At 30.5% G+C, this 12,541-nt stretch overlaps 1 protein-coding gene and 1 pseudogene across 1 annotated transcript; one reads left to right on the top strand and one right to left on the bottom strand.

Moving 5' to 3' along the window:
* The first annotated feature begins 711 nt into the window (after window positions 1-711).
* On the top strand, window positions 712-5,001 carry LOC147910936 (uncharacterized; annotated as a pseudogene).
* Window positions 5,002-5,448: 447 nt separating this feature from the next.
* On the bottom strand, window positions 5,449-9,906 carry LOC105146599 (prostaglandin reductase 1). The gene is made up of 4 exons (XM_087405305.1): window positions 9,515-9,906; window positions 7,862-8,150; window positions 6,960-7,233; window positions 5,449-6,354 (listed from the first exon to the last, which is right to left on the bottom strand). The coding sequence occupies exons 1-4, from the start codon at window positions 9,771-9,773 to the stop codon at window positions 6,019-6,021; spliced, it is 1,158 nt and encodes a 385-aa protein (XP_087261431.1). The 5' UTR covers window positions 9,774-9,906; the 3' UTR covers window positions 5,449-6,018.
* Window positions 9,907-12,541: the final 2,635 nt, after the last annotated feature.

Genomic DNA, 12,541 nt, shown 5'->3' on the forward strand with positions numbered 1-12,541 from the left:
TAAAGGTGTTGAGAAAATTAAAAAAAGCAAAGACTCCGGGAGAAAACGAGATAAAGAATGAGGCATGGAGGTTTATGTCCAAAGAAATCGGAGAAGAATTCTAGAAAATGATTAACAGAGTATGGAAAGGGGAAGGAATACCATTAGATTGGAACAAAGGCTTAATCTATCTTATCTACAAAAGGAGATAAAGAAGAAATTAAAAACTATAGAGGAATTACATTAATGGACACAGAGATGAAGACATATAAGATTTACGCGACTATCCTAAACAGAAGACTAAAAAGAAACGGAGGAAAAGCTGAAGAAAGGACAGTATGGATTCAGAAAAGGAAGAGGAACGATGACTGCAGTTTACATAATCACAAATCATGTGGTTAACAGGAAATTGAGCAAAAAAGGAGGAAAGATGTTTGCCTTTTTCACGGATCGGAAAGTTGCATTCGATAATGTGGACAGGAAGTTGCTAAATGAAATGATGAGAAAGATGCAGATAGAGAACAACCTCAGACTCCGAGTTATGGAGACGTAAAGAGACAAGGAATATAGTGAAAGTAGCTAATAGGAAGTCGGAGGAGTTTTGGACTGAAAAAGGCCTTAGACAAGGATGTCCGCTAAGCCTGATATTGTTTATATCATTATATATATATATATATATATATATATATATATATATATATATTAGGTGTTGGAATTAATTCGTAGCGTTTTTTAATGAAAGAATGTTATTTATTTCACATGAGCATTAAAAAATACATTAATGAAAGTACTTCCCATCACTTGTAAAACGCTACGAATTAATTCCAACACCTAATATATATATGTGTCAGACTTAGAGGAAGAGATGATAAAAGGCCAGACAGGAGGAGTAGTAATAGGAAAAGAGAAATGCTGGACAATAATGTACGCGGATGATGTGATTCTACTGGCAGCTAGAGAAACTGATATGAGAGAGATGCTGAAGAGATTTGAAAGGTTTATACAAAAAAAAGGACTGAATCTGAGTCCGGAGAAAAATAATGATATTTGAGAAAGGAAGAAGTAGGATAAAAAAGAGAGAGTGGAAATAGAGAGAAGAGGAAATAGAAGAAGTTAAAGAAAGCAAGTATCTAGGGTACAAAAAAACGGAGAGACTGAGAAACATATAAAAGAAAGAATAAAGAAAGCAACAGTGGCAATGAAGGGAACATGGAGCATTGGAGAAAAAATATTCAAAGACAACTTCGAAAGGAGAATAAAGATATTCAACTCTTTGGTGGAGAGTATAGCCCTGTGGAGCGGAGGAGTGGGGCTGGCAGAACGACAATAGACTAGACGGATAAAAAGGAAGTACGTGAAATGGATTCTAAAATTGGACTGGAGAATACCTAATTATATACTGATAAAAAAAACAAAGATAAATGAAATCAAAATTAAAGCAAGAAGAGCAGTAAAGTACGAGGAAAGAATAGGGAACTCAAGAAAAAAGTTAATAAAAGAATGTATAAAAGAGTTGGAAAAGGACAGTAGAGGAAAAGAAGGTGACTGGAAAAAGAAGAGACGAGAAGTGCTGGAAAGAGCAGGAATGTAAGGAACAAAAAAAAGAAGAGTAAGAGAGGCAGGAGATCAAGGTATAACAGAAGATCTCAAGAGAACTGAAGAGACTAGAAAGAAGAGGGAAAGAAGAAAGATAAATAAAGATAAATGAGTCAAGGTATAATAACAATTACAAAAATATACAGTTAGAAAAGTTACCAAAATACTTGGAAGGCAAAAAGAGGATGAAAGATAGAAGTTTAGATGTGGGAAGGAGACAAAAGGAGGTACTGGAGAGAGGACGTAGAAAAGAGATATAGAATCTGCCATGCTATAGAAGAGAGTATAAGCCATATACTCAAAGAGTGCAAGGAGACAAAGAGTAAAATGCTAATGGAAGAATTCATAGGCGTAAAAGGTAAAGGGATAGAGATAATGAAAAGAGGATAGATAAGGCAAGAAAAGAAGCAAAAGGGAGGGAAAAGAAACAAGAATGAGGACACAGATTGCTGCACCAAGTAGATTAGAAACCAAAGTTGTATATAAGTATAATTTTAAGGGCAGTTCCAAGCAATCATAAAGTACCAAAATCACAAGTAGTTATGTGTAGGCACGCTATAGGAAAGTAATATGCGATACACACTGTTTTTAAATGAATAGCTTTTATATGTATTTTTTATATGTATTCAAGTATTTCACTGTTTTTGAATAAATAGCATTTATATGTATTTCAAGTATTTCAAATGTTTGTAAGTATTTATACGTATATATATATAGAGCGAGAATAGAGCTGTGTATGAGGAAGATATGAAGAACAGAAATACTGAAGGAGGATAGGGGTCAGATGTTATTAAATTAAGAACAAATGTAAATAAATGTATACTGGAAACCACATTTTAATCCTAAGCCGCAAGGATTAAAATTAATAAAATAAAAAAATAAAAAGAAAATTGATTCAATGAAAATTTTTTGTGAATATAAAATTTATAAAATATTTCAGATAAATAATCTAAAATTTACGAACCAAAAATACGATTTAATCAGGTAGAGATTTTTCCTATTTTATTCTATCGGACTTTTTAAGCAGGGTATTAGAAAATCGATAGTTGTTGCATTGACTATGATAACGTAAAAATTTTAATAATTACAGCAAACGATGACCATCTTTGATCATATTGAAAAAATCGGGTTTAATAAAAAATTCGCGTTTAATAAAAAAAAAACACAATATTTTATAAATACGTACGTTATCAAAATAGCAATCCACGCCTTGCGGAGCAATTTTGCCCCGCATTTAGTTCCGACTGGCCCGATCTTATAATTGATGGCAAAATCGAAATCCATTTCCTCAGTAAGCCAATTGCACTTCTCATCGGAACCGCATATATCGATAACATTTAAGCCCAGAATTTTGGCGATCTGGTCCACGTGTGAACCGACCGCACCTGCAGCTCCACTAATGACGATTGTTTCGCCTGATTTCGGTTTACATATCTCCAACAAGCCGAAATATGCGGTATTACTGTAAACAAGAATAAGAAAAAGGAAAAGAAAGAGAAAGAAAAAAAAAGTTACAAATAATTTATAGTGTATAAAATGTAAACAAGAATAAGAGAAGGAAAGAGAGAGAAAGAAAAAATTATAAATAATTCATTGTGTATAAAGTGTACGAAATTCGATAAAAATAAAATTGCAGCATGAAAATTCGTAATAAATTGATTCGTAAAATTGATTCTTTTCATAAAATTATTCTTTAAGTATAAAAACGTATAAACTCAAAATATAAGCCATCCTAATCGTTGATTAAAAAATCATTTCATCATGCATGTGAGTGTGCGATAATACATAACAGCAGCAATATTTTTTTTAGTGATCATTATTAATGAATATAAATTATAATACAGTTACTGTGTAATTGTATTATAATTTATATTCACTAATAATGTTTTTTTATATGTTACAACAATGTTAGAATTATCACAATATAATATACATACAATTTTCTATATTGGATATATAAGTCGATATGTTAGTAATGTAAGTATTATAAGTATTTATTTCTTTTTATTAGACAGAGCAAAAAGAGTAACATTATGTGTTGAAAATGAGGATTTATCAGAGAATTTATAATTTGGTTATTTTTTTTTAAGATGTTACATCTGATCTGCGTTTGATTCTCATTAGCTTTGATTTATGTTAGTTGTATGTATATTCTGATATTGAAAATATAAAAGCATATATCACTAATATCTGCACATTTAACCATAAAAAAACATATCTCTTTTTATTAAACGTAGAAAAAAGAGGACATCAGTACACCTTTTTGTTACACGTAACAAAAAGAGAAGTAGCTACACACGTATGTGAATATGAATTAGAAATATATTTTATGTTTTGTAATGTATGTACACATCATAATGCACATAAAATTCTAATATTCACTAATGTGTCTATATTATATCTGCATGAAAAACTAAGTATGAGTAACTTCTATCTCTTTTTATTATGGGCCTTTTACAATAACCCATTAGTTACAAATCAGAAGTCAAAAACTAAAAATTGATCAATCACAATCGTCAATTTTTAATGTCTGACTTCTGATTTATGACTGATTTGCTTGTTAGATTTCTAAAGTAATATTTTAAAAGTACATTACATTCAGTAAAATGCATTTATTTAATACGATGTTCAATCACCATTATTAAGAAAATATTATGTAAGAAGGAAAATATTTCCATGAAAATTTGCTGGAAAGTGTGGTCACAGCATGTCTCTTATACTGTGACGCTCTTGAAATGCATGTCCGCGTATAAGCGGTTTGGCCGTCAAGCGTTGAGCGGTTGTGAAGGAAAAGTAGTAGCAGCACTTCAGAAATCCGCCCGAAATGCATAATTAATTTCGAGCACATTGAAGTACACGTATAATTTCTATAATTTTATAAAAAATATATTTGGAGTAATATGTTTATTAATAACGTTATTTATTAAAAAAAAATTATGAAAAAAAGGAAAAAGCAGGATCGAACATAAGATCTTCAACATTTCTTCTTGCACCTAATGCCCGAGATCACTAAGTTCATTCTAAGTTCTTGCAGATCACCTCGACGAACGTGATACATACAGCGAACAGAAAGTCGTAAATTATATCTCATCAATGTTTATATTTTGAAATCATTTTTGCCATTATATGTTAATGCAAAAGATATATGATTAATATAATTTAATAAAAAGAAAATGAAAGAATTTTAAATCATAAACACAGTTGCCAGTTCTCCGTTTTTTTTTTGCCAGAATTCGGTTTCTTGGACTAATATTCAATATTCCAGCAGACGTGAAAATTTTACAAAAATTGGAGATTTTCACATCTGCTAGAGTATCGAATATTAGTCCAAGAAACTGAAGTCTGTCAAAAGAAAACGGAGAACCGTGTTTGTGATTTAAAATTCTTTCAATTTCTGTTGTTTCGATAGAGCGAGACAGAGAAAAAAACAAAAACAGATAGAAGCTCCGATTGTAATCGGTGAGTCTCCGCGCGGACACGTTTTTCGTATTCAATTGTAGCTGGCGAATTGCGTTGTTGTCGATACTTCAATTGTGGGGAAGAATTTTTCAATCTACAACACAATTAAGAGAAAAGCGTCTTTTATAATTAATGATAAAACAGGACACTCCAGCATTCCCTTAACTCGATCGCAATTACTGTTCGACATATAAATAATTCGAACGCGTTTAGTGTATACTGAGGTATGTAAGCTCGAATTCATAATAGGCTGCGTTCGGGCAGTGCTATTAGTGCTATTTGTATCATTCTGTTTTCATCATCCATTAAAAATAAGATAAGGATAATATTACACAAATAGCGCTAATAACGCGCTTTTCAAAATGCAATCTTAAAGTGGGGATAAGGAGACTACAGATAAAGCTTATCAAAATCTATTATCCAGTAATTTAATAACTATTTGAATTATTATAACTGATCTACGATTCTGCTAGATAAGCGCTAAAATAAAAATTACGAAAAGAATTATCACATTAACAGAATGCGATAATTCTATTAGAATTAATTTATCTAAATTATCTTTATTTTCATCCTAATTATAACAGTTAGTTATATAATACGTTACGTATAATAATTATATCATATTTATCGGAGAAAAATTTTACTAATCACAATGTGACTTACATATACATAGAAGTTCGATAGATAAGATGTAAACAACATGTGTATATATATATATATATAAACGATTTCAACGGATTCATCAACTGGACCTGAATTTTCATATAAAAATAGAATATCTCTATAGATCATATAAATTCCATTCCATATTTATAGTAATTTATCCTGTAATTTTCCTTACAAAATTTAAATGTCTAAATGTATGATTATTATTTAAAAAAACATTAAGCAACAACAAATATAGAAAACATTTCAAATACAGTTGTAAAATTACGAACGAGCAGAAATACTTATAAGAAGAAATGCCTATCGACATTGTGGTATCTACACTTGGACGATCGCTTTGCCGATGTTTTCGCCATGCATCATGCCGATGAAGGCATCGAACATGTTCTCAAAGCCTTTAGTTACGGTCTCACGGTAACGAAGTTTGCCCTCGCGTATCCATTGCAGATTCTGCATGATTCCTTCATTCCATCGGTCCGACCAACGTCTGACAATAAAGCCCTCCATTTTCAATTGGTTGAACACCATAGCAGGTTGCAAAATCGTGCACTTAGGCAAAGACTTGGCGTCGTAGCTCGAGATGCTGCCGCATACAGATATCCGACCATACACATTCATTTGATACATGACTGTACTAGAGATATCCCCACCGACCTGCAAATTCAATAAGCATGGATTAGAGCTCTGTAATTAATCATAGAGAAGAACATATTTTTTAGAATGTAATATTTTAACTCTAGAATTATCAAAGCAAAAGTGTGTTTAATTTTTGAAAGAAAAGAATAAAGAGGAAAGTAAATTGATCGTTAATTATTTACGTATTACAAAAAAAAATCACGGAAAATCTTAAAAAACATTCTATTATTAATTTGAATAATTTTATATATAATTGTAAACTAATTATAATGAAAATATATAAATATATACGTATAAATATATACGTATAAATATATACAAGTAATAGAAATTGATCATTGATAGTTATAATATTAACAAAATTTGATGTGTGTAACATAAAAAGTTTGAAAATTACAATACATGAAAGCCATCTTTGATCATATTAAAAAATTTGCGTTTAATTGATTATATAAAAGACACAATTATTAGGTATTGGAATTAATTCGTAGCGTTTTTTAATGAAAGAATGTTATTTATTTCACATGAGCATTAAAAAATACATTAATGAAAGTACTTCCCATCACTTCCCATCTCTTGTAAAACGCTACGAATTAATTCCAACACCTAATATTAATACGTACATTGTCAAAGTAGCAATCCACGCCTTGCGGAGCAACTTCGCGTAATCTGGCTGCGACTGGTGTGGTCTTGTAATTGATGGCAAAATCGAAACCCATTTCCTCAATAAGCCACTTACATTTCTCATCGGAGCCGCATATACCGATAACATTTAAGCCCAAAATTTTGGCGATCTGGCCCACGTGTGAGCCGACTGCACCTGCGGCTCCACTGATGACGATTGTTTCGCCAGTCTTCGGTTTACATATCTCCAGCAAGCCGAAATATGCCGTGTTACTGTAAATAAGAATGATAGAAAGAAAGAAAGAAAGAGAAAGATAAATAGATTATTGTATAGAGTGTCCCGAAATTGGAGACCAATAAATGATCGCATAAAAATTCTTGAAAAATTGAATAATAAAAGTGTGTGTCATTTTTTTATAAAATAGTTTTAGTTTTAAAATATTTTTTTAAAATAGTTTTTAGTATAAATAATCAAATTATAACCCATCCTAAATGTGATTAAAAAGTGTCACACACATGACTAAGCGGCAATGTTTTATTTAACGTCAGTAATTGCGAAGTATTTAATATTTAATATCATTGACACACAGACAGATGACTTTTATATCTTTATATCTTTTTGTATCTCCTTTTCTGTTATTGACATCAAAATAAATGCTTATATATTTCAAAGAATTAAATTTCTATTTCAAATAGGAATCTCTAATTATGCTAGGCGCCGGTTCATAATTTATGTAATCTACACACAGCAAAAGTTAAATGAAAGTTATCGCTGCGCTGCAAAGAATATTCTGTTTTGCAATGCCTTTTAAATTTTTGCTTTTTCTTCGTGAAGGATGATGACAAGCAAGTTCATGTAAGTACAAGACGATCCAGTAAATATGTTGATGAAAATCTTTACCCCGGCATTCCCAGCATGCCAAGACCAAGAGACGGTGGCAGGTCGTCTATGTCTAGCAAAAGATACGGTTTTTGTTTTAAAAACTCATTTTCGGTTTTTGGATTGATAATCGTGTGAGTTCTCCAGCCCAGGTTTCCGACGATTCTCTTGCCGACTGGGAAGGCTGGATTTTTAGATTCTACGATCTTTGCTACCTGACTACCAATCATCGTGACCCCGAGTGAGATATCTCGCACATAAGGTCTCATGTATGGATCAACAGAAAGATATTCAGCTTCTACGAGATATTCTAAAAGAAAAAAGAAGATATAAATAATATCATAAAATAATTTATTATAACAGATAAACTTAACTTAATTAAGAGCAGAATTGTCAGTATCGATTTTATAATTTAATTATTAATGTTAGCTTAATCTCAAAATGAAGAAAAATTGTATATTTTTAATAACGTATATATTTAATTACATATATTTTTAATTACGAAACATTTCTTGTTTTTATTTTTTAGATTTATTATCCTATTCTTGACAATCTATGTACTGTATAAGCATTAATGACATATGCTGATAAAGTGCATGACATTAATAATTCAAAAATTATGGTTTATATAATGTAAGTATATTTAAATTTATTTTTGCATGACAGAATTATTTATATATTTTACATAAATAATTATAATTCAGAAATTCAAAATTCTCGATATTTGTATTTTTATCTATCATGAAATGGAAATCTCTTGGATTCGGTAACTCACTCGTCCGGTAATAATCTGTTTACTAACATACAAATTAAAACTGTATCAATATTTATATGTAAATTATTTTTCAAATGCGCTAATGCGAAAAGAGACATGTAAAATCAACACATTTATGTTTTGTTTCATAAAATATTCATATTATTTCTTTTCGCAATAAAATTATTGTGCGATTCATGCAGCGAAATTTGATTCGTCACTGAATTTACTTGACTCTTTTATCAAAATTTTATCTTTAAATATAAATATTGAATATCTCACTTATCACCAATACAGATGTATAAACCAATTAATAAAGTAGATAATATAATAAAAAGATATATAAAAAATACTTGTATAAAATCTAATCTCGGATAAGAAATTGTAAAAATTCGTACAATTCGTAATATATTGATAAAGTTGTAACGTATAAAGGATTTAAAAGATTTCAAAAACAAACACAATTTATTCGATAGAACAAATTAAGAATTCCCAATTCGTTTCAAATAAATTAATAAATTTCTGTTACAATACAATTGTATGTGTGTTTGTGTAGAATGTATAATACATATCTGTAATATATCTTATAATTATAAAACAAGCGAAATATATATTATATGATAGATATATGCATGAATATAATACATAACTTGCCAACATACATAACATTATTGTTACTTTTAGTCAACACCAACTAAAAGTAACAATAATGTTACCTTTTAGTTTGTATTAATTGGATTATAATAAAAGAATTTTATATTATGTTTTTAATTCATTAATTTTTATCACAAAATAATTTTCACGAAGAGATAAAAGAAGTTAAATTGAATAACCGCGCTTGCTGTCACACCTGCGCCCATTTGTAATAACGTGTTTTGATAAGCTCATAGGCATAATGTTGATCATGTAATTTTTTCTACCTCCATTTTGTAACGGCGGCAACTCTTCTTCCACTAATTTTAAGTCCGTTGGTTTTGCTTCGTTCACAAAATAATTCACCAATATGTATTTTCTCGCCTTCACCATCTTGCTTGATTGTGTTGAACACTTTCGGATCCAAGTGCTCCCCGAGTCTGATCTTGTTGCTGTTTCACCGTTATCTCGAAAGGAACGAGCAATGACAGTCGTGATAAAGCGACAATGACTCCACGTCAGCTCTCGCCGCACTGCTTTGAACATTCTCTCCACGATTGTATTTATATTCGTACATAAACCATTTAACACGCGCTTTATCAGGTAGATTCTAAACTTCGTACTCTTAAAGAGGGGATAAGGAAACTGTTAAAGGTCAGAACCTGTTGTATAATGATTTGAAAACTGTCTGAATTATCATGCTTTATTAATAGATAAGCACTAAGATAAAAATGTCGAACAGAATTATTATCACATTAATAGAATATGATTCAGAATTAATTTATCCAAATTATTATCCAATTTATTTTCATCAAAATTGCAGTAGTTGGTTATGTAATACCTCACCACTCCTTATAATTATATCATACTCATCGGAGAAAAATTCCTGCTAATCAGAACTTAAATATATGGGTCATCTAAAAAATATCCGCGGTTTTTTGTTTAATTTTTGAATGAAATTTTTCTTTATTGAAAATCAATTTTAATCAAGTATATATTGGCCATTATTATCTATAACCTTTTGCCATTTTTCGGGTAATTTCATAATTCCATCCGTGTAGAACTTTTGTGGTTTATCGGCGAAAAACTTTTTCAAGTGATTTTCGGCAGCTCTTTTGTCGGCCAATGTTTTTCCATCAAGAGAGTTCTGCAGAGATCGAAACAAATGGTAGTCAGACGGTGCAAGGTCCGGGCTATACGGTGGATGCATCAAAACTTCCCAACCAAGCTCCCTCAATTTTTGGCGCGTCATCAAAGATGTGTGTGGTCTAGCATCATGATGGAAGACAACACCTTTTCTATTAATCAATTCTGGTCGTTTTTCCTTAATCGCTTCTTGTAATCTATCCAGTTGTGAACAGTAGAGCTCTGAATTAATCGTTAGGCCATGAGGTAACACCTCATGATGGACGACTCCCTTCCAATCCCACCATACACACAGCATCACCTTATTTGCCATCAATCCAGGCTTTGAAGTCGTTTGTGGTGGTTCGCCGCGCTTATTCCATGATCTTTTACGAACAATATTGTATTTCACCCATTTTTCATCACCTGTGATGATTTGCTTCAGAAATGGGTCGATTTCGTTGCGTTTTAGTAGTGTTTCGCTGATGGAAATTCGATCAATCAAATTTCTTTGCGTTAATTCATGTGGCACCCAAACATCGAATTTCTTTGCGTAGCCAGCCTTTTTCAAATGATTCCAAACTGTCACATGGTTGATTCTTAGTGCATTGGCTATCTCCTGACAGCTCACATGCCGGTCTTGCTTGACCAGTTGCAAAATTTCATCGACTTTTTCAGTGACTGGCCGACCAGAGCGAGGTCGATCTTTGACACCAAAATTTCCAGAACGAAATCGAACAAACCACTCCTGCGTCCTGCGTTCACTTACAGCATCCGCGCCGTAAACTTCACAAATTTTTCTGCATGTTTGTGCTGCGTTTTTGCCTTTTTTGTGGTAAAAAAGCATCACATAGCGTATTTCTTCAGAAATTTCACTCATTTTCAAACCAATATAACTTTTGACATGATTGATGAATCACCAAACTTTGTTTACAAAAAATGTAACCTAAAATGTCATCTTTCAGACGCGCGTTTGTTTGACACAATCGGATTAATGTTGCCCGATATATGATCATCAACACCATCTAGTGACAAAAAACCGCGGATACTTTTTAAATGACCTAATATACAATATATGAAAGTTCAATGGATAAGAAGTGTATATGGAGTGTTCTAAAATTCGCAAAATTCTATAACAAGAAAATTTTCAAAAAATTAAATGAAAAGGTTTATAAATTTTTATTTTAAGCAATAGTTTGAGATTTATATGTACATATGTATATATTGGATCATCTAAAAAGTATGATGATATTTTGTCACTAGATGATGTTGACCATCAACACCATCTAGTGACAAAAAACAGCGGATATTTTTTAAATGACCCAATATATATATATATATATGGGTCATCTAAAAAATATCCGCAGTTATATATATATATATATATATATATATATATATATATATATATATATCTATATGCATATAAATTGTATTCTTCGGTAAGCAATTAAAAGTTATAAACAAGCTTGATCTTTAAAATATTCATATAAAAATAATAGAATTAATATAGGTACCTTTATCGAATACATAAAATTCATTCCATATTTATAATTCACTGTTGCTTTACAAAATTTATACGCGTTATGTTTTACTTATTCAGTGATTTTTAGTAGTAATTAATATCTCATTAACTATTTGTAAAAATTGCAAAATGATGCAAAAACTTTCCGATTTTATAGTATGCTTAACTTGTAAGTGTTATATCAAAAAGTTTGGGACATCCTATATAATAAGTTTATATAATAGAATAATAATTTATTGTTAGTTTTATATCATATCATTTAAAAAAAAAAAAGTAAAAACTTTTTAGAGAAAAGGAAATCACAAAGGTTTTATAAAACGTTTTTTAATAAATAAATTTCACATTTTAATGCGTGTACGTAATATGAAAAATTTGCTTTGAAATCAATCATTACTATAAATAAATTTTTTTCACATTTTTATTGCAAAATACAAGAAATATATATATTTATTATGAATTGACTGACAAGGAGAAGCTGTATATTATTTCAACTATTTTATCTTTGAAAACCAATGTTATTTCCGATTATACTACAATTCCTAAGAATTCCTTTTTATAACACTTGTTGTCATATGTAGACAATTAAGTCAATTAATTTACTTGCTCTACATATATTTACGTAATAGAAATATTAGAAATTAATCATTGATATTTCTTAACAGAA

This window comes from Acromyrmex echinatior, chromosome 1 (assembly GCF_024713525.1).
Source record: "Acromyrmex echinatior isolate Ae372 chromosome 1, ASM2471352v2, whole genome shotgun sequence".
In the NCBI taxonomy this organism is placed as follows: domain Eukaryota; kingdom Metazoa; phylum Arthropoda; class Insecta; order Hymenoptera; family Formicidae; genus Acromyrmex; species Acromyrmex echinatior.